The sequence below is a fragment of the Hemiscyllium ocellatum genome, chromosome 37, assembly GCF_020745735.1.
Source record: "Hemiscyllium ocellatum isolate sHemOce1 chromosome 37, sHemOce1.pat.X.cur, whole genome shotgun sequence".
Lineage (NCBI taxonomy): Eukaryota > Metazoa > Chordata > Chondrichthyes > Orectolobiformes > Hemiscylliidae > Hemiscyllium > Hemiscyllium ocellatum.
The window spans coordinates 26,357,785-26,383,262 of NC_083437.1; the positions used below are offsets into that span (position 1 = coordinate 26,357,785).

At 41.6% G+C, this 25,478-nt stretch overlaps 1 protein-coding gene across 1 annotated transcript in view; it reads left to right on the plus strand.

The window, feature by feature from the left end:
• Positions 1-23,080, plus strand: part of LOC132833511 (segment polarity protein dishevelled homolog DVL-1-like) — a 127,593-nt gene extending 104,513 nt beyond the window's left edge. Inside the window, exons 6-15 of the mRNA XM_060851851.1 lie at positions 5,797-5,890; positions 6,239-6,308; positions 7,190-7,329; positions 9,059-9,135; positions 9,663-9,730; positions 10,592-10,741; positions 11,506-11,637; positions 18,124-18,291; positions 20,175-20,381; positions 21,516-23,080. Coding sequence (XP_060707834.1) covers positions 5,797-5,890; positions 6,239-6,308; positions 7,190-7,329; positions 9,059-9,135; positions 9,663-9,730; positions 10,592-10,741; positions 11,506-11,637; positions 18,124-18,291; positions 20,175-20,381; positions 21,516-21,877 — 1,468 coding nt within the window. The 3' untranslated portion in view covers positions 21,878-23,080. The remainder of the gene's footprint in view (positions 1-5,796; positions 5,891-6,238; positions 6,309-7,189; positions 7,330-9,058; positions 9,136-9,662; positions 9,731-10,591; positions 10,742-11,505; positions 11,638-18,123; positions 18,292-20,174; positions 20,382-21,515) is intronic.
• The last annotated feature ends 2,398 nt before the right edge of the window (positions 23,081-25,478 follow it).

The window sequence follows — 25,478 nt, forward strand, 5'->3', positions numbered from 1 at the left end:
GAACCAGGGTTGACCTGCTGGCATGATGTTAATGATAGAATGCAGTATGTGTCAGTCCATGAGGTTACAGATTTTGTTTGGGTATAAGCAGTAGTCACCCAACAATAACCTGTTTACTGACACCTCACTTTGGGTTCTGTGAGATCTATTTCACTCCTGACCTCATTGCCACCTTGATTTTGATGGTGGCCCACAGTGCACCATGTGTGCCAATCTTGAGTTGCTAGAACAAAATCTCTGTCTCGTTCAGCGAATGGGAGGTATCCTTAATGTGAAGGTGGAACCTAGTTTCCATAAAGACTGTGCAGTGGTGTCTCTACTCATAAATGTCATGGACAAATGCATCTGCGATAGTTAGACTGATAAAGACGAGATGGTGTACCCTTCTTGTATCCCACAGAGTGCAACCCAATCTAACAGTAGCGTCCTCTTGTGGTGCTACCTAGCCACTTGTGGTGATGGACATTGAAGTTCCCCATCCAGAGTACATTAAGTCCCTCTGCCACCATCAGTGTTTCTTTCGAGTGGCACATAACATGGAGGAGGACTGATTGATCATCCAAGGGAGATGCAGTAGGTACTAGTTAGCTGGAAGTTTCCTTGCCTGTGTCTGACCTGACTTCATGAACTCCAGATTCAATGTTGAGGACTCCCAGGGCAATTTCCTCCTGATTCAACACCACTGTGCCATCAACTCTGCTGGGTCCACCCTGCCTGTGATATAGGATATACCCAGTGATGCTGATGTCTGGGACATGGTCTGATTTCATGAGAATTACTATGTCAGGTTTTTGCTTGACTAGCCTGTGAGAGTGCTCTCTTTCAGGGCCAATAATGCTATTTATGTCCTTGTCATTTCCATTGCCTTGGTCACTGTGGTGTGGTCTTTTTGGTTTTGTTTATTTTGTTAAACTTTGTAATGGATAGATACACTGAATGGCTTGCTAGGCCATTTCAAAGGACATTGAAGGGTTAATGTATTGTTTTGGTCTGCATTCTCATGGGGGTCAGACAAGGTGAATTTTCCTTACCTGAAGGATTTTAGTGAACCAGATGGATTTTAATAACAATCAACAATAGTTTCCTCATCACTATTAAACTCTTTCACTCATCAGTGAGTCAGGACATAACCATTACCTGCAAAATTAAGTGATTTTCCTGATTAGCTTTGCAAAAACCAACTATAATTCTGAACATCTTGAAAAAAGCTCCAGTTTCTTTTGCTTTACTTCCATGATCAATCATCCTGTTTCACTTCAATTAATCTCCTGCATCTTTTTCTTGGCTTAGTACCATACCAAACAGTTCTTAATGGCAAAGGCAAACATTTTTTAGGAGGTGTGAGGTATTTAGTAAATCATAAGGTTTACTGGTAGTGGAACACAAACTTTGCTTTAATTCCTTCTAACTCAGCTGACAGTTAATCTGAGGAGAGGGACAGTGGTAAACAGTCTCCTGAATATTCACTTTCACTTTGCCATAGAAAACACACCAGTTTGGAGTGAGGCTCTTGGAAGGTGATTAATTGACCTATTGCTTCAGTTGCTGGAGACTTCAGAAACCTCGCTACTTAGACTGACATAAATCGAGCAAATTTAAGCTCTAATCAGAAATTTGAGCTTATTTTACATGCCAAGGAGCAAGTTTGTCTAAGTATAAGCTGAAAAATGTAAGTCATGCAAGTTAGGGGAAAGGACTGGAAAGTGGACATGAGGAATGTCAGATCAACTGTTCATTGGTGGAGCAGGCTCAAGGAGACCGCCTACACCTATTCCTATTTTTTATGGTCTTATGTTACAAGAAAGGAAGCCTTACTGTAATATCCCTTCACCAAACACTGTGTAGAATCTGAGTAAAGTATAGTATGGAGGCAATTCTCCCTAACTGCCAAATTTTATTGATACAATTTTCCTTCTGAGTCAAATGACTGAAAAATTTCAGTTTCGCGACGGAACTTGATCCACTCATCCTCTCAGAGGTAGTTCATTGACCATAAAGTATTCTGAGTTTCCTGAGGATGAGAGGCTATTTAGAAATTTAAGTTTTTCTTCCTTGTTGCACAGAATCCAAACCAAATTTAACATTTGTACATAGAATTCTGTAAAGCATGCTCAGAGCAGGGCATGAGCTTCGTCTACAATATGAAGTGGTTGTTGATGCCGTCGTCTTATTTTGAGAGTTGGGGATCAGTTAGTCATTTGCCTGGACTGGTGGCTTGCAATGCAGAGTGGCACCAAAAACATGGGTTCAGTTCTTGAACTGGCTTAGGTTGCCATGTATGACTTTTTTTAACCTTGCCTTCCTCTGAGGCATGATGACCCTCAGATTAAACTCACCACCAGGTATCTGTCTCTAATGAGCGAGCAGGCTTATCGTCCTCTGACAATAGCAACTTTACCCTGTGTTACGTTCCTTAATATCAAACTAATACACACATACTGTAGACCCCATGTACCTGTGGGTGATATGTTCCTAGACCAAAAGTAGCCCGAAAATGCAGATAGGAGCGAACCCGTTCATTTCAATGGGAAATTTATCTTCCTGGCAGCTTCTTAGTCCCTGATTCCGGAAAGTTTCCAATAAAATGTTCAGGTCACGGTAAACCGCAGTAACTGAAATTGAGGAAAACGATTTCGCAGATATGGGGGTCGCCCTGTACTTAGTGAGTAACATAGGTTCAACCTACTTGAAATCTCAAGTAGATTTATTTAACACTCAAACTGATAAGTTGTCATTACACAACAACTTTTGTACACATTCTTAGTCTAGTACACTGCTGCTTCACCTCCTCATGATTGCTAGTCATGTGGTGTAATCCTGGTATTTAGCTTATTAGCATACTTAAAACAGTAGTATAACACTGCATTATCTAGCCCCCTCACTGCAGTTTTGCATTTTATTTTATAAGTCAAAGTATCTTTGTGCTGACCCATCTGAAGGTGTAATTCATTTAGTACCACACCCCAGCCTTTCCTCCATTGCTGTAAAATTCCTATTGTGATTGTTCACTTCCTCTCCTGAAGGTGCTGACTCTTCTTGGGGTTCAGCTCCACCTCCTCTTATGAAGGTGCTGACTGATACTGACGTTCAGCTCCTCTCCTCTCCGAAAGAGAACCAGTAGCCTTGTACCTTATTTAAGTGAGAATTGAAACAGGTATTGCTCTCTAACAGAATCACAGCCAAATCCATTCCTGTCTCCTGTATGTCCACACTATCACACTTTGCAGAAGAAGTACTGGATAGCGATGAGTTGCAAAAGCAATGGGTGGTTTCTCCTTTCTAGCCTGGGCACTGAGGCCAGTTGCTACCATAGACTAAACCAAGGTGGAGCTTGTAAGTTTCTGATAGTAGAAATGAGAATGTTGTTCACAGCAACTTTCCCAACCGAGCCAATAGAAAAGTGGTTGTGTGTTTTAATAATGCAAGGAAGATATGAATGTTTTGTAGTTAAAACTTTACCGGTTACTTGTTCAATCTAGCCCTTTACTCGCCACTTCGGGTTGAGTTAAATAATTTTGAAAGCAGCTTTAATCCTTTTTATTACTGTTTAATTAACTTTAGCTATAAATCTTTCTTGACTATTTAGAACTCTTGCTAAATTGAGTTTTCAACAGGGTGCTGATTTGAGCTTTGTAAAATAGTGATTATTAAAATCAATGTCAATCCCCATCACAGCAGACTGAAATAATTTATATGTTTGGATTTAAGGCTGAGAGAGATTTTCGAAAGTAGTCAGTGAAAGATTTGTTTGATATTGAAAGTGTACAATTGATGTTGGGCTTAGAGTCTGTGACTTGTTTGTTTCTAAACTTAGAATAATCGACTGATAATACACAGAGAGGCTGTTCAGCCTAATTGCCTGTTCCAGTTCTCTTAGAGAGTTTCCAAACCTTGCTGCGTCTCTGGCTTTTCCCTACATTTCTGCAAATGTTTTCCCTTCAAGTATTTGTAGAATTCTTTTTGATAGTTAAGACTGCATTTTCTTTCAGCCGTTATAATAGTACCTTTCAGACCAAAGCAACTCAGAAACAAAACATTCCTCCATTTTTTTCTTGGTTGTTGTAAAGTCGCATATGCTACAATGACATCACTAAATAGCACAAAGGGGAGGTGACAGCCTAGTGGTATTATCAATGGCTTGTTAATCCAGATACCTACGTAATGTTCCAGGGAACCAGGTTCAAATCTCGCCACAGCAGATGGTGGAATGTGAATTCAATAATCAAAAGAAAGTCTGGAATTAAGAGTCTCATGGTGACCATGAACCTATTGTGATTTATTGGAAAAAACCCATCTGGTACACTAATGCTGTTAGGGAAGGGAACTGCCATCCTTATCTGGTCTGCCGACATGAATCCAGAATCCACAGCAATATGGTTAACTCTTAACTGTCCTCTGGGCAATTAGGGGTGGGTAATAAATACTCGCCGAGCCACTGACACCCTCATGATGTGAATGAATAAAAAAAAAAGAAAGCATGTTCTTCGTATCACTGTCATTCTTCAATGAATGACAGTGTCATTCTTCATGTCACTTCCTCATCAAACTTCCAAGCACACATTTGCAGCACTGCCTCCAAATGTGTCTCCAGGCTCTCTGAACTGTTCCTGCCAAGGCAGCTGGGTGTGATAGCAGAAACTACCTCCATCTCCACATTGCCCCAGTCCCAGCCCACTGCACATGTGCACCCACTACTGGGAGCATATGCATATGCACTGCCAGCTGCTGTCACTGCACACAGAATGTGGTGATGTTAGTGATGTATGCACAGACGCAGGCTGTGACATCAACAGACTAAAATGGGCTGCTGAAGCATCTTTGCATGCACAGGAGCAATATTTCATTCTGGATAATCATGCTGTTACCTTAAATCTTAGGATCTTTTTCAGTATCTTCCCCATCAGTGGAAATATTTGCTTCTTATTTACTTAAAATTTTTCATGAGTTTGAACATATCTATAAAATCTCCCCTTCATCTTTCTGCCATATGAAGCTATATAGAATCACAGAATGGTGCCTGCACAGGAATATCTGTGGCCTGTCATACCTCTGCCAGCTCTCTGCATGCCCCATTTCACTGCCATTTCCTTGCAACCCTGAAAATGTTTTCTGATGTTTATATAACTCCACATCAAATCTTCCCACCACTACAATCTCTCCATTTGCAACCAACACCAGAAATGAAAACAGAAAATACTTAGTAGATCAGACAGTGACTATACAGAAGAAACAAGTCATTGATTTGTTTCCCAGAATAGAGCTAGAAATAAGCCTACTGGAACCTTGGGGATTAAACAATTTCATGTTTGGGTCACAGTTTGGTAAAGGTCTTACACTGACTGCTATGTAGCTCCAGCATGAGTAATTATTATTTTATACACCAGTTATTCTCGAGGAGCTGAGTGAAAAAGGTTCACCAAGTATTCCTCCAAGCAATAAGAGGCCTTTGAAGGGAAACATTCAATCAGCTGGAAACTCTAGAGGAATAGTGGAATTGAACCACTGTCACTGTTGAGAGGCAATAAGTTTGGGGAGGAGACTTCCAAATGCACATACTTTTTTAAAAAATTGCATGTGTCAGTCCTGATGCAAAGTGGACAGTTTGATAGACAACCTGGACTGGGTCTTGATTGTCAGTTGCAGTCCAAGTTCTCATTCTGTACAAAATTAGAAACATGATAATGGTGGCATTTTGCAGCTAGATGTTGATCATGTGAAGCATGTGATAAAATGATATGATCTGGGTTTAGTTCAGTCCTATGCAGAGTGCTGACTGGACTTCCTTTACTACTTCAGGTTAAGTAGCTCAGTGGAGCAGAGTGCTTCCTCTCGACTCATGAGGAGACATAAACGCAGGAGGCGGAGACATCGCATGAAACAGGTGGACAGGGTAAGATTGCAATCAGCAGCAGACACAATATAGCGGGAAGATCACAACACATAATCAAGAAATGGATCACACTGCTGCATCCAGGAATTTCCTATATTAAAATTGACTGTCTTGTTTCTTACATTGCAACAATTATTTCACTTCAAAAATACCGAATTGTTCATAGAGTGGCATCCTGAGTTTATGAAATGCATTACATAAATATAAAGGTTTAATTTCTTAGAAATATTTTAAAACATTTAAGTAGTTCTGAGAAATAAATGTTTCATAGAGAATGTCAAGAGACCGACAGAATCAAAATGTTATACTTTGTTTCTTTTAAACAACCAACTATTTTATGTCATACAGTCCTCGTCGTTGAGCAGCATCACAGATTCCACTATGTCCCTCAATATTATCACCGTGACACTCAACATGGGTGAGTGACTCTTATCTTTTACCAATGTGTAGGTGAAGGTGAACATAATGTGTTAATGGCCGTGTGAAGGCAGGTGTGTTCCCGGAATATGTACGTAATAATCAGATTGGGAGGCAGAATGAGGGCTATTACCTATTATCCATGAAGTTACGGTGTTTGTGGGGGTCAGTAGTGGGAGCATTTATGGATGTCAGTAGGGGAATGTTTATTGGGGATCTGTTGGAATATGCATTGAGCACTGCGTGAAGTTGATTTAGGAAAGACAAATGACATTCTTTGAAATTCTGTTTTAATAAATGTGCGTTAGTTAGATTTAAGGAAGTGAATCTTTATTGATTGAAATATAGAATCTTGTTTTTTTAATATACTAATCTAGCAACGGACAAGCAATTTGGTATAGGCGAGAGTGAGGACTGCAGATGCTGGAGATTAGAGTTGAGAGTAGAGAGAGGAATGATTCCTGATGAAGGGCTTTTGCCTGAAACGTCGATGTTCCTGCTCCTCGGATGCTGCCTGACCTGTTGTGCTTTTCTAGCACCACATTCTCAACTCATATCCCTTCAGTAGCCTTATATACATATGTAGAGTATTCGAAGAACCAGCACACACCCAATGTTCAGCTTGGTTTATAAATGTGCATAAAACAGCTTTTATTTGCAACAAGGTGAAATAGTTTAATTATCTCTGAATATGTCATTTTAGAACTGCAACATATAGTTTAGTGGCTCTTCTGGATGTATGATGACTGCCTTGATGTCCTATTTTATTCATTGTTTATCCTGCCATGTAGATGAAGACTGTTACCTCCTCCATTAAGTCAGAATTTTTATCACTGACACAAACTTAAATGAACTGTAATTTATTTTCCTCTTCCTTTTCAGAAAGATACAATTTCCTGGGGATCAGTATCGTAGGTCAAAGTAATGATCGGGGCGATGGTGGGATATACATCGGGTCAATAATGAAGGGAGGTGCAGTGGCAGCTGATGGCAGAATTGAGCCTGGTGACATGCTTCTGCAGGTCAGTGTCTTCACCTCTACACCATTCCAAATAAAACTTTTAACTAAGAGCGAAATATCTCAAGCCGAAGTATACCAGCTGCAGCTTTTGGACCTACGTTAAATACTATTGCAACTATGGTAATCATGTCAGTTCTTCTGTCGGTAGAGTATTAGTTCCTGATGATATGCAAGTTTTATTCTGTATCCTGCTCTGTAGAATTTCTGAAAGTAATCCCGTTGTTGGATGATGAAATTTCTGCAGGTCACAAAGTGTGTGAAGAGTCAGGTCCTGACAGAGGCCACAGTTATTATGGATATGACCTACCAGTGATGATTATTAAACAAAAGTATTTGTGTTGACAAAATAAAACTTTACCTGCCCAATATCGAGATGCTTCCCTCCTACACCCTGTGGGCATTGAATCTTGTTGACCTTTCCCTTTATACTGTTGTTTCCTTGGAACTTATTTATCTCCTGGTCTCCTGCACTCTGAACATCATCCCTTCCCTCTGAATGTTTTGGCCTAGGTTCAACTGTCCACTGGTTGAGTCCTGGCCTTGATCCGTAGTGAATTACGTTGTCGTTTTTGATACTTCCCTGTAGTCTCCTGCATTTGAACTTCCATCATTATTTGTTAACTTAAATAAATGAAACCAGAGCTTTTGATGGTGAAATGTCTACGGTATGTGTATCTGCATTTTTTTTTACAGCTTTGAGATAGTTCTTGGTTCGGTATTTCAGGCCACTTAAGTGTCCAAGCCCTTGCTCCCTTTAAACAAGACTGTGCCTTTGCATTGTTAATGTCTAGGAAAATTGAAATGAATCCAGGGGTTGAATAGGGAACCCTTATTATCATATTTTGCTTGGCAGGTACAAGATGTGCCGTGGCATAGCCTTTCTCGGCTTTGAAGTTGTTGGAATAAACACTTCACCAGACTGTGGTTTAGACCTTGACTGGTAAACAGACTTAATACCCTGTCGATGGAAGGAACGCATTGCTTTGCAGTAGTTACAGGTTTAACTATCAGTCCTTTAAATGAAAGAAAATATTAGTCACATCTCCAGATTTAAACCTCAGTGTAATTTGATCTGGACCTTGCTTAGCAATTTATTGCTTATCTGAGTTTCTCAGGTTTATCTGATTTTCTAACTGGTTGACTCAATTTGGAGGCAAACGTTTAAAAAATTTGACTGTGACAAAGTGCAAAATTTATAACTCACATTTATTGCTTTATATGTTAAATACCAGAAATATCAGTGATTTTTAACTGCTTTGCAGGAAGAATGAGCTAACCTCTATTTGTCAGTGTTTTCTAGTTGACATTCAACTAGAGGCGACATTCAAACCGTATTACAGGCAAAAGAAGAAACTTGTGTAAAACACTCCAGTATATGGTGATTCATCTGCTACCTGTGGATCATATCACCCAATAAACTTGCAACGATGATGGATAAGTCACTCATTCTTAGCTTTACCTTTGGCACGTCAGTCCAAACATTGGATGCCTTTTTGCACATCACTGCATAAAATTTGAAGTATGTTCAACATAAGTGAAAAGCAATTTTGAGTCATTAATTGTATCTCAACATCCAGTTACTTTAATTTAAAACACTTACAGATTTTACCTAAAAGCTGATATCCCTGGGATGTTGCCATTGTCTCCCTGGCTCATGTATGATTCCCTTTGTTGATTGCTAGAGTTTAGTCAGCCCCTTGAACTGAACAGTTTTCTGTTCTATGATTTAGGTCAATGATGTCAATTTTGAAAACATGAGCAATGATGATGCTGTGAGAATTCTTCGGGAAATTGTCTCAAAACCTGGGTAAGTTACAAGTTTCACTAACCTCCATGTGTGATTAAGAAGTGTTTTGTGAAGACTGGGAATATGGCTCAGGGTCACCCTAAGCAATAGCAATAAGCAATGGACTACTGCATGGAAGGTGATGACCTAGCAGTGAACTCCTCACCAAGGGGCAGAGGTCTGAAACATTTTTTCACCTTCCCTGTTCATGTTTGTTTTCCTATTGCTGCCTGCAGAGCTGTTAATCCACGAAAATTAGATGGGTGGTACTATAGATCACAGCACCATTACTGATCGAACACGTGTTAGCTACCTATTCGAATATAGCAGGCATCTCAATTGAATCCTACATTTACCCAATTTAGTGCAGAGTGCTGAGATCAGCCTGGTCTGTGCACTCAGTTCTTCACACAATGTTCCATCTCCTCCCTGAACCATAAGGGCCTTCAGTTTCCTTTTTTCTTGATTCCTGGACAAATTTATCAAATCCTCTGTTTGTGTAATCTTTGCAACAGTTCATAACTGTTTCACTATGTTTGCTTCTCCAGACCTATCGGCTTAACAGTAGCCAAGTGTTGGGACCCCACCCCAAGGAGCTATTTCACCATCCCCAGGAGTAAGCAACACTTTCAGCATTTTAACTGTAGTAATTTATAAGGAATAAATGTTGACTTGGCTGATGTTTTTGGCTCTGTGAATGATAGCTGTGTTTCAGTCGAGCTTCTCTATGCCTGTGAAGGTCATACCTACAACATGTGTTTAAATTCCAATTTCTAATTTTATTAATAATAATATCAAAGTTTAGTGTTTGTTTAATTTTTCTAGAAATTCTAGTTTTTTAATTAAAAGTCCTACAGGGCATTATTTAACATTTTATTTCTGCCCCTCTGGAATTCCTTTTCTCTGGAATCGTTTCCAACTCTGTGTGTGTATGTCTGCCTGTCTGTCTCTCTCCCTCTCTCTCTGCTCTCCTCCTCTTAATTGCGACGCTCCATTGCCTTTCCCTCCCTTTCTCCCTCTCAGTCTCTAACTTTGTGCCTGTGCTTTATGGAGAAAGTTAAGAAATACAATGGATTGCCTACAACACCAGCCACAACTTGCCTTTCATTCCAGCATTCCAAGGAACCTAACAGGCATGTTATTAAACAAAATTTAGACTGGTTTGCCCAGAGCATGTTATTTCAATTTGGGCTGTACTGTTACAGTATGTAAACCATTGAAGAAGTAGAGTAAGCTCTGTTGGGTACGTCATCCATCTCTAATAAGCTTCTCTAACTGCTGCTCTCTGGAGCTGACACTGCAGTTGTCATTGTACCTGCAGCTTAATGCTGAGGTGTGATATCTTTCTCTCAGCTGCTGATGAACTTGTACACCTTGAGTCATAAATGTACAATTTTGTTGTTCTTTTCATTCTGAGTTCAGCTCTTCCTTTGGTCTTTCCTTGGTCTAATCTTCCTTTGGTCTTTTTGTGTTGTAGCAGAACCAGTGAGACCCATTGACCCAGCGGCCTGGATCTCTCATACTACTGCTATGACAGGAACATTTCCTCGCTATGGTATGAGCCCCACCACCAGTGCCATCACTTCCACCAGCTCCTCACTAACCAGCTCTGTCCCAGATTCAGAAAGTAAGTAACATTTCAGTTTTGGGACCCTCTATGCTCAAGCCTGTCAAGTGTATAGGAGGTAGACTGTTTGAATGGTTTACATTTATATTGGCATGAGTTCATGAGGCCCTCTAGTCTTGTCTCTCTGTATGTAAGATTTAAGCCATAATTTTAACTTGAAGAATGTGCTTAGGACATGGGGTGATCCCCTTAGGCTGATGCTGACAGGACTAAAGTAATATCCCTTCCGTGAAAACCTCAGAGAACAGTCCCTGTCCTAAGGTTTTGATGGGAAGTGGAAGCCCTCTGATAGAAGCTCAGTGGTACAGAGGGCTTGAGGCTTTGGATGGTGGGCAGAGGCTCTTCTGGGTCAGAGGAAATCCTCTCAAAAACTTAGAAAATAAATTTTACCTTGGCCTCTGCCGCCTACTGGTTTAGGACCAACCCTAAATCTCATGCAGTGGGACAGTAGCATTAATGATATCATTAGCTCATGACATTTCCACGTGTAGTAACTCTTCCGCAGTCAGTTAAGGTAAGAACCAATGTGATCTGGTAAGTGGAGTTTTTATACAGTTCAGCTTTGATTTAATTGAAGGTTGAAAGAAAGGTCATTGACTAAACTATTGTATCCCTGTTTGGTGGCAGGTACTAACTTTGACTTTCCAATAATCCCTTGCTACTCTTAGTGTTCCTATGGAATATGCAATATTGGTATAGCTTATTTAATATTCTGATAAATCTGAGGATCAGATCCTTTTATTTTTCTAATTTAATTTGTTCAGAGTACGAGGATACTCCACTCACAGTTAAGAGCGACATGCCTGTTATTGTCAAGGCCATGCAGTTGTCTGACTCGGGGTTAGAGATCCGTAACCGACTGTGGTTGAAGATCACCATTTCAAATGCTGTAATTGGTGAGTATTTGTCTCTGAGACTGTGTTCTCATTTTAGACTGTGTTTGTGTCAATAATGTAGAGAACATCCCAAATCAATGAGACTCACTTTACTCTAAAAACAGGCAGTATTGACATTCCAGAGCTTGTACTCAACATCCACTATTTTTGGAATAGGTCTCATGTGGCTTCTCTTCAGCCATGTTCCAGAGTCTCTCTGTGGTCCTGCATCCTATAATGCACACACGTGGTCCTGGGAAATCACCAGCTGGCGTTTTTTATTTTGCACATAATTTCCATGTCTGGATTCTGATTGTAATTTAAGTTCTGCTTACTGTTTGCGGTTATCCCTGAACATCTTGATTTCACTGTCATTTTAGGGAACAGCTTCACTTGGTTTAGCCATGTTGAGTTGAATTGAATTGAATTGGCTTTACAGTCACACGTACTCAAATGAGTACCGTGAAAAGTTTACAAGCCCCGCCCCACAGTGCCATCTTGGGTACAACGGACCTAGGTACAAATAGTTAAGATCAAATTCTTAGTGAACAAAAAAAATTTAGAAAAATAAGGAAATAAGTAGTCCATCAGTATAGATCATATGAATAAATTAGAAAAAATAAAGAAGCAAAAGGTTCAGAATATAAGTATTTTCAACACAGTCCATGATGTCACCTAGCTTCAAGGGAGAACTCCACCACCTGCGCCAGACCCACCAATGCAGGAAGTCGCCCCACTTTAGATTTGAGAGTATGGTGCTGGAAAATCCCCTCGTCAGGCTTATGCCTAAAATGTCGATTCTCCTGCTCCTCGTATGCTGCCTGACCTGCTATGCATTTCCAGAACCACCCTCTCGACTCTGATCTCCAGTATCTGCAGTCCTCACTTTCTCCTCATCCCACTTTTGACGCCATCTTTCACTGCTGATGTTGCTGAATCCACACTCACTCTGCAACCAAGAGTCCCCTGGCTCTGTTGTCAGGCCATCTCCAAACCACGAGTCCTCCTTTGGCTGCAGATGTCGCCTTGCCAGCACTGCCAGCTTAAACAGTCTGTTACTGCTTCCACTGGCCCCAATGCTGAGAGAATGATCCTGCTACTGCTGCAGCCACTGGCCCCAGTGCTGAAAGAACAACCCTGCTACTGCTGCAGCCACTGGCCCCAATATGGAGAGAGTGACCCTGCTGCTGCTGCCACCGGCCCCAATATGGAGAGAGTGACCCTGCTGCTGCAGCCACTGGCCCCAATGCTGAAAGAACAACCCTGCTACTGCTGCAGCCACTGGCCCCAATATGGAGAGAGTGACCCTGCTGCTGCTGCTGCCACCGGCCCCAATGCCTAGAGAATGACCCTGCTGCTGATGTTGCTGCCGTGATCCTCCTGCCGTAACCAGACTTGCCACAGTTGGTTAGAATATTACACCTCCTGTCACTCTTACAGGACTGGGATCCTTCCACACCCTCAAAAGCAACAAACTACCCAGTTTCAGAAAACAACTTATTCTCTGCCATGCTTCTTAGTTATTCCAGCTCAGTACTTACAGAGCTATGGTAATGTCGGAATTATGTTACCAGAATAATCCAGAGATCACAAGTACTTCGAGTTAAACTTCGATCATGTAAAGTTGCCAATTAAGTAAAAATGAAATTGTTGTATTTCCAGAATCTTAAAAATTATTCACATTGCAATAAATTGACTTTTGCACCCTCCATATATGTCAGAATAATTTGCAATTAATTAATTATTTTAGAAGTGTAGTCACTGTTGGTTGAAGTATTTTGTGGTGCTGGGCTGACCTTGCTTGATCTTTGAGCCCCAGCCTTGTCACTTTATCGTTTAACCTGGTCACTGGTAATCCTGCCCAATCTATTACTCATCAATGAGTCACATATACCAAGAATCACAGTCAGCAGCAGGAGGACAATAATCTCCCCACAATCTTAGCTTGTTATAGATTTTTTCGAGAGAAAATGAAGTGGATAGAGTTTATGATCACAAGGATTGTATGTGGGTAAAAAGGTTATTCGTGGTCCAAGGATAAGTCTGGTGTCAGGGAACCATAAGTGATGTGATACAATGGTGCACAGTCCAAATGGACAGTTCATGATCTGAGGCAAGTGTTTTTTGCATGGTCAAAGAGGACAATACTTGGTCTGTGCCAGAGATGAATTTGATGGTGGACACAGCTTTTCAGTGCTAGACCTTTTTGTTTCTGGTTAAATGGGGATGCCTGCAGCTCAATGATTTGATATTCTGGTTGATTTCATGAGTTCTGAATTTGATGGTGTTAGAACCCTCAGTGATCTTTGAGTATTTTTATTCTTTTATCAGTTTTGAGTTATGAGTTCAAAATGACTGGTGGACTTCTGGACAGCTTGTGGTAAAAGGAGAACAGACGAATCAAGCTTTGTTTGTTTATGAGGTCAGGCCTGAAGACTAATTGCAAGCTAATTAAAAATGTTTTAACAGAAACAGTGATCCCAGGAAGAGCATTGTCTTTAAGCAGATTTTGAAGTTGCCTATTAATAGGAATTAGTTCAAGCAAGTTAAAAGAGACCCTGTGTTCAACCAGATAGCAGTTGTTGAATGGCAATTGAGGCCTTGGGAGGAATCAATTATTTTTTTAACTATGTTTTCTGAGAGATGGTTCTGGCCTACTCCTGAGACAGCATGAAGATTTGAAGGCTACCTGTCTAATCTGCTGCATCACCTCTGGAAACCCAAAGATTAGAAAGCTGAGTCAGAAGTATTGTTGCCTCTGCATGGGTGCACTGAGAAGGTGACCTTGATCAAAGTTTAAGAAAAAACACCAAAGAGTCTACCTTTATGCCTATGAATCAGTGTATCATGGAAGACCTTTAAGTAATCTGATAGTTCGTTATTTTGGCTTATCTGTCTGCTTTCTGTGTGAATGGGGCTGAAAGCAGGTATTTTGGGTTTAAAGCATAGACTTTCATTAGCTTATTTTGTTTAACTTTCCCTCTGTTAACTGTTTATTAGATACACAATAACTTCAAGTCTTTTGTGTATGATACAAAACCAATGTCTGGAAATTAATTATTCACGAAGTCTGGAATTGGTTAATCAAAAGTCCAGTTAGGAACCATTGGAATGACTATTGCAGGGTCTTTGATTTTAATTTTATTGCGTTGCGAATCCAGAGGTAGAAAGGCTGATTTGGGTTTGGCTGGCTGTCTCTGTCTCTGTGTTAAAATAGTAGGCGCTGCTGAAAAAATGCATTTAGAGTTGAATCCCGAAGTCATGGCCAGGTTTGAACAACATTGGGAAATATTGGGCTTGGAAGATAGTGCGGATTGCAGATACTGGAGAGTCATAATCAATAAAATGTGTCACTGGAAAAGGCACAGCAGTTCAGGCAGCATCTGAGGAGCAAGAGAGCTATGCGCTGACATTTCGGGCATAACCCTTCATCATGACTGGGTAGGGGGCTGAGAAATAAGTTGGGGGGATAGGGTTAGGGAAAAGTCAGGTGATAGGTGGGCAAAGGCAGGAAGTGATTATGATAGGTCGGTGGGAAGTGTCATCGAGAGGGTGGTGCCATGTCAGAGGGTTAGATCTGGGATGAGGTGGGGAGATTTGGAAACTGGTGAATTCAATGTTGTGGTCATTGGCTCCCGAGGCGGAAGATGAGGTGTTCTTCCTCTGGTTTGCAGGTGGCCTTGTTGAGGTGGTGGAGGAGGCCCAGAATGGGGGAGTGGGAGTTGGAGTTGAAATTGATGGCCACAGGAAGGTGGCATTGGTTGGTGTGTACAGACCAGAGATGTTCCCTGAACTGTTCCGTGAGTTTGCGCTCGGTCTCTCCGATGTCTAGGAGACCACACTGAGAGCAACGGATGCAGTAAAAGAGATTTTAGGATATGCAAATAAGTCTCTGCCATATTTGGAATGATCCTTTGGGGCCTTGAACAGAGGTGAGGAGGGAGATGTGTGTGCAGGGTTTGCCCCTCTTACAGCAACTGGGGAAGATGCCGGATGTGGAGAGGGGATTGTTGGGGAGTGTGAACCTAACGAGGGAGTCACAGAGGGAGTGGTTTCTGCGGAATGCAAATAGGAGTGGGGTGGGAAATATATTTTTGGTGGTGTGGTCTCACTATATGGCAGTCAATGATACGCTAGATTTGGAGATTAGTTGGATGGAATGTGAGGACCAGGGGAATTCTATCCTTGTAGTGGTTGGGGCGGGGAGGAGTTTGAGGGTAGAGGTGCAAGAAATGGAGATGTGATTGAGGGCATCACAGGAGAGGTGAAATTACGGTCCTCAAAGAAGGAGGAAATCTGAGACGTCCTGGAGCGGAATCATTCATCCTGCGGGCAGATATGGCAGAGGAATTGGGAGTAAGGGATCGTGTTTTTGCAGGAGGGGTTTGGGGGGAGGGGTAGGCAAGGTAGCTTTGTGAGTTGGCAGATTTGAAGTAGATGTTAGTGTTGAGTCAATCGCTGGAGACTGAGAGGTCCAGGAAGAGGAGGGAGGTGTTCGAGATGGTCCAGTTGAATTTGAGGTCACAGTGGAAGGTGTTGGTGTAGTAGATGAACTTTCAAGCTCCCCATGGCAGCATGAGGCAGTACCAATATAGTCTTCGATGTAGTAGAGGAAAAGGTGGAGAATGATGCCAGTATGGTTGTGGATGAGGGGCTATTCCATGTATCCTCCGAAGAGGCAGGCATAGCTGGGACTCATGAATACCCATAGCCACCCCTCTGGTTTGTTGGAAGTGGGACGATTGAAAGAAGAAGTTGTTTAGGGTGAGGACCAGTTCTGCCAATTGAATGAATGTGTCGGTGGAGGGGGATTAGTTGGATCGGCAAGAGAGGGAATGGCTGGGGCTTTAACAGATATCTTTGCAACATCCCTGACATGGGGGAGGTTGCAGAGGACTGGAGAATTGCTAATGTTGTCCCCTTGTTTAAGAAGGATAGCAGGGATAATCCGGGTAATTACAGACCTGTGAGCCTGACATCAATGGTAGGGAAGCTACTGAAGAAGATACTAAGGGGTAGGATATATACCCATTTGGAAGAAAATGGGCTTATTAGGATAGGCAGCCTGGTTTTGTACAGGGAAGGTCATATCTTACAAACCTAGTAGAATTCTTTGAAGAGGTGACAAAGTTAATTGATGAGGGAAGGGATGTTAATGTCATATACATGGACTTTAGTAAGGTGTTTGATAAGGTTCCCTAATGTAGGCTGATGAAGAAGGTGAAGTCGCATGGGGTCCATGGTGTTCTAGCTGGATGGACAAAGAACTGGTTGGGCAACAGGAGACAGATAGTAGTAGTGGAAGGAAGCTTGGAGACCTGTGACCAGTGGTGTCCCACAGGGATCCGTGCTGGAACCACTGTTATTTGTGATATACATGGATGATTTGGAGGAAGGTGTAGGTTGCTTCATTAGCAAGTTTGCAGATGATACTAAGATTGGTGGATTGATACTAAGATAGTGAAGGGGACTGGCAGAGAACACAGCAGAATATAGATAGATTAGAGAGTTGGGCAGAGAAATGGCAGATGGAGTTCAATCCGGACAAATGTGAGGTGCTGCATTTCGGAAGATGTAATTCCAGAGTGTACCACACAGTAAATGGAAAAATCTTGGAGAAAATTGAGGTACAGAGAGATCTGGGTGTTCAGGTCCGTGGTTCCCTGAACATGGTAACACAGGTCAGTAGAGTGGTCAAGAAGGCATATGGGGTATTGAGTACAAGAATTGGCAGGTCATGTTACAGTTGTATAAGACTTTGGTTCGGTCACATTTGGAATTCTGCGTACAGTTCTGGTCTCCACATTACCAAAAGAATGTGGATGATTTGGAGAGGGTACAGAGAAGGTTCGCCTGGATGTTCCATGGTATGGAGGGTGCCCTCTATGAGGAGAGGTTGAGTGGTTTAGGATTAATTTCATTGGAAAGGAGGAGGTTGAGATGGGATCTGATTGAGGCCTACAAAATCATAAGAGGTGTAAACAGTGTGGATAGTAAGAAACTTTTTCCCAGAGTGGAGGTCTCGATTACTCGGGGTCACAAATTCAAAGTGAGAAGAGTAAAGTTTAGGGGAGATATATGTGGGAAGTTCTTCACATAGAGGGTGATGGGTGCCTGGAATGCATTGCCAGCGGAGGTGGTAGGGGCAGGAAAAAATAGTGTATTTAAGATGTATCTAGACAGATACATGAATGGGCAAGAAGCAAAGGGCTACAGATCCCTTTTGAAAGTGGGTGGCAGATTTTGATAGACGATATGGATCAGCACAGGCGTAGAGGACCGAAGGGCCTCTTCCTGTGCTTTAATGTTCTTTGAGAGGAAGAAATGGAGGGCTTGACTAGATGATCCTGAGAAGCCCTGACCGAGTTGTGGGAAGGAATCCTGAGAAATCCTGTCCAAGATCAATGGTGTGGGGAGATTCTGCAAGCTCTGTCTTAAGTTAGAATGCAGGTTTTACAGTTGGTTAGTTGGTTTGCTCCTAATGCAGTTGCTTTTGATTTTCTGTAGGAGCGGATGTGGTCGATTGGCTTTTCTCACATGTGCAAGGTTTCAAAGATCGTCGTGAAGCAAGGAAATATGCCAGCAGCATGCTGAAACATGGCTACCTAAGGCACACAGTGAACAAGATTACCTTCTCCGAGCAATGTTATTACATCTTTGGTGACCTCTCTACCAGTAAGTTCACTCTGCGTCCTTAACATTTGATAAACCTGGTCATGTCAATGATAGGGAAACTCTTGGAGAAAATTCTGGAGAGAATTGATATCAACTTGGAAAAACATGGGTTAATTAGCGATAGTCAGTGTGGCTTTTTTTCAAAAATGAGATCATGTATGTGTATGAGGAAAGTTCAGATGATAACAGTTAATGTGGATTTTAGCAAGATTTTTGACAAGGTACCACATGGTAGACTGAGAAGTTTAAAGCACATGGAATTCAGGGAAACTTGGCGAGATGGTTCAGAAACTAGCTCAGCAAAAGGACACAAAGGGTAATGGTAGAAGGTTGTTTGAGTGACTGGATGCCAACGTCTGGAGCTGTACCACAAGGATTGGTACTGGGACACTTACTGTTTGTTATACACATAACTGATATAGATGAAACTGTGGAGGGAATGTTAAACAAAGATTGTTAGGGTCGTTAATAGTGAAGAGGATGGTTGTAGGTTATATAGATGGGTTGGTCAGCTTGACAAAGCAGTGGCAGATAATATTTAACCCTGATAAGGTGAGGTGATGCACTTTGGAAGAATGATGATTTGTTAAAAGTGGAGGCTTGTGGAATGGAGTACAAGATGAGGACAAATGAGAAACACCCTAATATATTTCTGGAAAGGTAGGAAAGGGATAGAAGCCCAGTTGCATGAAGTGAATCAGATAAAATTGAAAATCCTGTCAATCAAGGTGGGTAGGACAAAGGAAGACATCAGATGCACTGGCAGAGAAGATAGTATCATCAGACAGACACAATAGAGACAGAAAAATTGGAAGAATGGACTGGAGTCTTTACTGCAAACAGGGTGAAAGCAAGTGTGGTCAAGGCAACTATGAGAACCCGTGGATTTGTAATGAATGTTGTTTGGTAAAAATGTAACAATTTGTAAGCAAATACAGGGACAGCAAAAAATAGGGGGAAAAAAAACCTAAAATTTGTGAAGGAGTGGAAGGCTGGATTGATTAAAACGTCTGTGTCACAGTTGTGCAAGTCAAAATAGTATAGTAATGGGACAAGTAAAGAAAGAGAAGGTTAGTCTGTAAGTTTTCTAACATCAGTGGCTAAAGCAGCATTTGTTGCTTGCCCGTATTTGTTCTTGAGAAGGTTGTATTGAGCCACATTTTGAACTGTTGCAGTCCACATGGTGGAGATTTATTGCAGTGCTGTTGAGAAGGGAATTCCCCAGAATTTTGACTCAGTGAAAATGAAAGAAAAGCGATATATTTTCAGGTTAGAGTGGTCTGTATCTTAGAGGAGAATTTTCTAATAGTAGTGGACCCATGAGTCTGCTTCCCCGGTCCTTGTTGGTGGTAAAAGTTACAGGTTTGAACAGTGTTCTTTCAGGAGCCTTAGTGAGTTGCAATGCATCTTGTATTTGATCCACACTGTGAACTAGTCAGGGAGGGAGTGCCAATCAAATGGACTGCTTTGTTCTGAGTGGTGTTGAGTTTCTTGATTATTGTCAGAGTTGCACTATTCAGGCAGTGGAAAATATTCCATGACACTCCTGACTGTGCCTTGTACTCAACAGCCAGGCTCTGGGGAGTCAGGATGTGGGTTATTCATCACAGAATTCTCAGGCAGTGACCTACTCTTGTCGGACTATACATGGCTCGTCCAGTTCAGCTTCTGGTCAGTGTATCCAACCAGGATGTTGAAACTAGTGGGGGATTCGGAGAGAATAATGCTGTTGAATGTCAAGAGTGACACAACAATTGCTTACACAAGCTGTCTGAGAAAGTGACATCAGTTGTTAAGAAATGAAATTATTGAACTCAGTTTTGAGGCTGGAAGGCTTGAAGGAATGTATTTAATTTTTGGTGAACTCTTCCCTTTGCCGGTAGATTTGGCTGGCCTGAGCTTAAATGAAGGTTCCAGTGGGACATCAGAGCATGACATCCTCGCACCTCTTCCACATCCAAATTGTCCCTGGCCACTGACTCAGGGCTTCCCATATCAGTATCCACTGCCTCATCCGTATTACTCGTCCACTTGCCAGGATCCTGCTTTGACCTATGGAAATGGCAGCACCGGGAGTCAGCAGAGTGAAGGTAAGATTCATTTATATGGGTCTAACTCTGGTTTGTCTGATGTACAATGTGTAGCAGCCAACGCAACTGCCTTCCAAAACCACCAAGGTGGCGCTGTTGGGAGGTGGGAAAGATGGTGGGATATAGGAGTTAGGGTTAAGTCTGTGGAGAGCAGAATTGAAAGTGTGAGGGATATGAGGAGGGTGCCTTGAGGAAGAGAGTGCAGAGAAAGGGATGCAGGAACAGATTGTGGCTATGTCAAGTGGCTGTAGAAAAGAAGGGAGTGTTTGGGGAGAGGTTAGGTACAGAAAAGGAAGTAAAGAATGGGGAAATAAAGGGGAGTGGTCAGATTGAGTGGAGGAGCTGAAAAATGTGTTGCTGGAAAAACGCAGCTGGTCAGGCAGCATCCAAGGAGCAGGAGAATCGACGTTTCGGGCATAAGCCCTTCCTCAGGAATCCTGAGTGGAGGAGCCATACAATTTACAGGAAATGATTTTATAGCTGGGTGAGATTGTAAGGTTAATGTAGCTTCATTAAGAAGTTTTAATAAAATAAATGTCTGCAAAATTCAGAAAAGAAAACCTGTCATTCAGCAAGTTTGAGTTTTTGTCTGAGCACTGGAGTCACCAGTTCTGTTAAATTTACAAATAGTTATCTAAAGTTCACTATATAAAGACCAAATCGTTTGCTATATGAAGATCATAGTCCCAGGAACTCATTGCAGCAGAAGAGGCAGGTAAGTGAAGCCTAACTCACTTGAATATGTTCAGGAAGTAGCAGTGACCCAGCACCCTGACAGAGTCATCAGAAGAATTTGAATTTCTTTCAAAATAAATGAAATAGTTTTATAGATGAACTTTTATCAAATGTTACAGCTATGTTCAGTTGCTCCTCAGAAACCCATCCATTACTGACCAACTTTAATTGCTGCGCTGACTGTAAAATTTATTTGGATTTTTCTGTAGCCATGTTCTTCTCTCTGCAGCTGTGGGAAAACGTGACTATGATGTTGTTTAACCATTTTATAAACAGGTCTGTTCAACAGTCCAGGTACAGTTGATTGAGCTGGACACCTCTGCATTTGTGGATGTTTTATTATGGTGAGGCTCATAGTGTGAAATGACTGGTGTCTTGTGTTACCTGCTATGTGTACAGGAAGCAAGAGCAGTGGATCCAATCGGAGCATGGGTGAGAGGAAAGGCTCAGCAGGGAAGGAAAAGGAGCAGAAAGCAGACTCCAAGTCAGTGGGTAATGGAAGTGAGCCAGACCGTACCACTGGGAACAGCGTACACTGCGAACGGCCAGCAAGCCAGCTCAGTCACCACAGCTATTGCTCTCATGGACCTCCGGGGGTCCCTCCTGTTTACCAGCTGCCCACAGTCACGGTAACAAGTGGGCCTCCTGGAGCTCCTCCTGTCCGGGATCTAGCAGCAGTCCCTCCCGAGCTAACGGGCAGCCGGCAATCCTTCCAAAAGGCCATGGGTAACCCCTGCGAATTCTTTATTGACATTATGTGACATCATCAGCCTTCTGCACTAAACAACACTAAAGTCTTTGCACACAACACTGCTTGTGTCTCACTCCTGGTGTCACAAGAACCTCAGGCTTCTAATTCTAACCATGGTTCTCTTTGTTATCTGTCCTCCATTAATAACAACTTTAAATGTATTGGTTTTGGTAAATATTGGTGCCAAGGACAGCTTTATGTAAGTGTATTGCACATTTCAGTGTAATCATCACCTTCTGTGTAGACTTAAAAAAGATGTTGAAGACCTTTTGACCTGGCTGGATGATGATCTCAGATGGGAATTTCATATAGTCCTCTCAACATCATTCATCTGCTGTTGTGATGGGTGCACCCTGTTTTTGTTATTGTGGATCATGTAACCCTTTTAGCAAGCACTGTTTTGTTATACAGAGATGGCTCAGCACAAAGGGATGTGATTCCATTCCCAGTGCAATGACGCACAAATGATTCACTTTCTTCGCAGGTTAGCAGCCTCCCAAGAATTGTTTTCCATTGAAGCATAAAGAAAGTTTCAGCTACATCTCCAAACATTCAAACAGGTCTTTCACGCTGTAGCTTATTCCCCTGAACAACAGGAATGCCGCGTGTGTACAATCCACAATTTCTTTAAATTGTCTAGCTTGGGCACTTTTGTTCTGGTTATTGCTGAATGATGTAACTGGATCAGTCATTTCTGAAAGTTTCACAGTTTGATTGGAACAGCTACTGAGACATGATACTTTGGTTCAGTGCTGCTTTCAGTGTTGAGACCTATTGCATCCAGCCTGCAATCATAAGGACATGAATTCGATTATGCTTTATTTCACAGTTTTCACACTTGTAATGAAGATGCTAACTCTCAGGGGGATGCAAATTTTATGGGCCCCATTTGCCCTATAATCATGTGCAAGTGGCCATTATTCAAGTGCAATGAGTGTCAGTAGATCATTCAAATGAGATTGCCCTGCTCTGTAATCTTTGGGACTCGTTGCCCCATACTGGGTGTCATCTGTCCACCCCTATTTCTACTCCACCTGCTCTTTTTCTTTACTGTGAGCAGTTTAGAGGCTGGGAATTCTGTGGTGAATAACTGATGTCCTCACTTCCCAAAGCCTATTCACTATCTACAAGGCACAAGTCAGGAATGTGATGGAATGCTCTCAATTTGCCTTGCTGGGTGTAGCTCTAATAAAATACTTTAGAAGCCAAAAAACATTCAGGACATGCAGCCTGTTTGATTGGAACCCCATCCAATACCTTGAATATTCACTGTCAGCAAGTGCACAGTGGTAGCAGTGTGCACCATCTACAAAGTGCAATGCAGCAACACGCCAAAGCCCCTTCAACAAGCCCTTCCAAAACCACAACTGCTGAGAAGAGCAAGGCCAACAGATCTATGGGAAGACCAAACCTGCAAGTTCCTCTCCAAGCCACACACCAAGCTGACTTGGAACTACATCACAGTTCCTTAACATTGTTCAGTCAAAATCTTGGAACAGCGAACAACGGTGTAGGTGTACCTATATCACATGACTGCAGTGTTTCAAGGGTAGTTAGAGGTTGTTTTTAATTCATTCACAGGATGAGGGCATCACTGGCTAGGCCCCAGCATTTATCGGCCATGCCTGATTGCCCAGGGCAGTTAAAAGTCAACCACATTGCTGTGGGTCTGGGATCATATGGAGGCCAAACCAGATAAGATGGCAGTTTCCTTCCCTAAAGGGCATTGGTTAACCAGATGGGTTTTCCCCAACAATTGACAAATGGATTCATGGTGATTGTTAGACTCTTCATTCCAATGTTTAAAAAAAAAGTTTTTATTGAATCTAAATTCCACCATCTGCCGTGGTGGGATTCAAACCCAGGTGCTAGGATGTTACCTAGATCTCTGGATTAATAGTCTATTGACTAGTAGGCCATCACCTCTCTGTCCATGAATGAACAACCAATGACATTGATGCCCACATTCTGAGAAAAATTAACATTTCAGATCATGTTTCTGTCATCTTTGTGAGACTCTAATTGCAATTAAAATCCATCCTGCAAGATTGACTGTTTCAAAATCTTTCTGCGTGGGGCCAGGAGAATTGTAGATGATTTGTGTTGCACAAGGACCGCCCCAATTTTCTGCTACTCCTGCACCCCCTCCCTAATAATGAGCCACACAATAAGCCTAACACCACCTGCCCCACTCTGTCTTACCCTAGATAACACATCAGACTTACTCCAGAAGTGTTGTTGCCTTCTGTTCCTGACAGGAATATAATGGAATATTCTCCACTCCACAACATATGCAACTTTACTCAAGAGTTGGAGCTAAATGTAAACGGGCAACTAAAAAAGTAGGCACAGACTGCCGGATGTATAGTGTGAAATAACGATTTCCTTCTGTTTAGAATTGAGGAAGAGGTAGATTGTGGAGAATCAGATTTGATTCCACCAGGTCTAATTGCAGTCCTTAGAGTACAGGAATGAGCAGGGCACTGGATTAAGCTCACTAAGCATTGTATGTGCGCACCTCCATCCTTTAACACACATGCAAAGTGTTCTTCCGAAAAGTGAGTGTGAATAGTATCAAAATTCCAGGATTCTGCAACATGCTTTGAAGAGAAGTGAGAAACTCACTCAAAAAGGACTTTCAATTATAGCCTTTCATCAAACATTGCTTTGTCTGGGGCCATCTTGTGGATACCTTGAGGATCAACAGATGTTGCGTAAAATGCACTCTTTGAATGTTGGCACAAATTGGTCCAGCATTTGGACTGTACTCAGCTGGATTGAAATAATAACACTAATTGAAATTTAGAAGAAAGTTTAAGAATGCTAATCAGAATGATGAGAAAATGTAAAAAGAAATGTACAGTAGGAAATTAAATTTTATTAAATTAATTATTATAACTATTCTATAGATTAAATTCACTGAAAGAAGTTCAATCCAGACTGCAGATCATGTGGCAGCTGGAGGCTGTCATTGTGTGTAACAGTGTTGTAGATATTGCATTCTGATTCTGTGTCTCTATAGTTAATATATCGCTGCCTCCATGTAAAAGCTATTTTAAAAACTAAAAAAATTTCCATTTTTTCCTGTCTTATTTTGTTTATATTTTCCTTTTTACACTTGCAGTGTCTTTGTCAATTTAATTTTGTTTATGCTGGAAACAGTTTTGAGATTAGGACCAACATCATCAACTCAATGGGTAGGTTCCATGCCAGCTACTATTCTCTCATAGCCATGATGCCACAGAATGTTAAAACAGATTGTTTGAGCTGATATAAAAATGAAGAGAGGGGTCAAGTAAATATTGGTCTTTTAGATGCAGAGACATGAGAAATTATAATGAGAAAATGACAAACTTAAAAGAAATATATTGTGACTCTCTTACAGTAAAAGACACAAATTACATATTGGAAATGTAACAAAGGGGCTAATAAGAGTGATAAACATAAGGTCTTTCATATCAGCAGAGGAAATTATTGGATAAACGTAAAGGACAAGTAGCCAATAAATCCCGAGGACTAGATGTTCTGTATCCTAGGGTTCTCAAAGTAATAGCTGCAGAAAAAGAAGTTGCAACTGGTTATGATTTTCCAAACTTTCCTCTGTCGAGGAT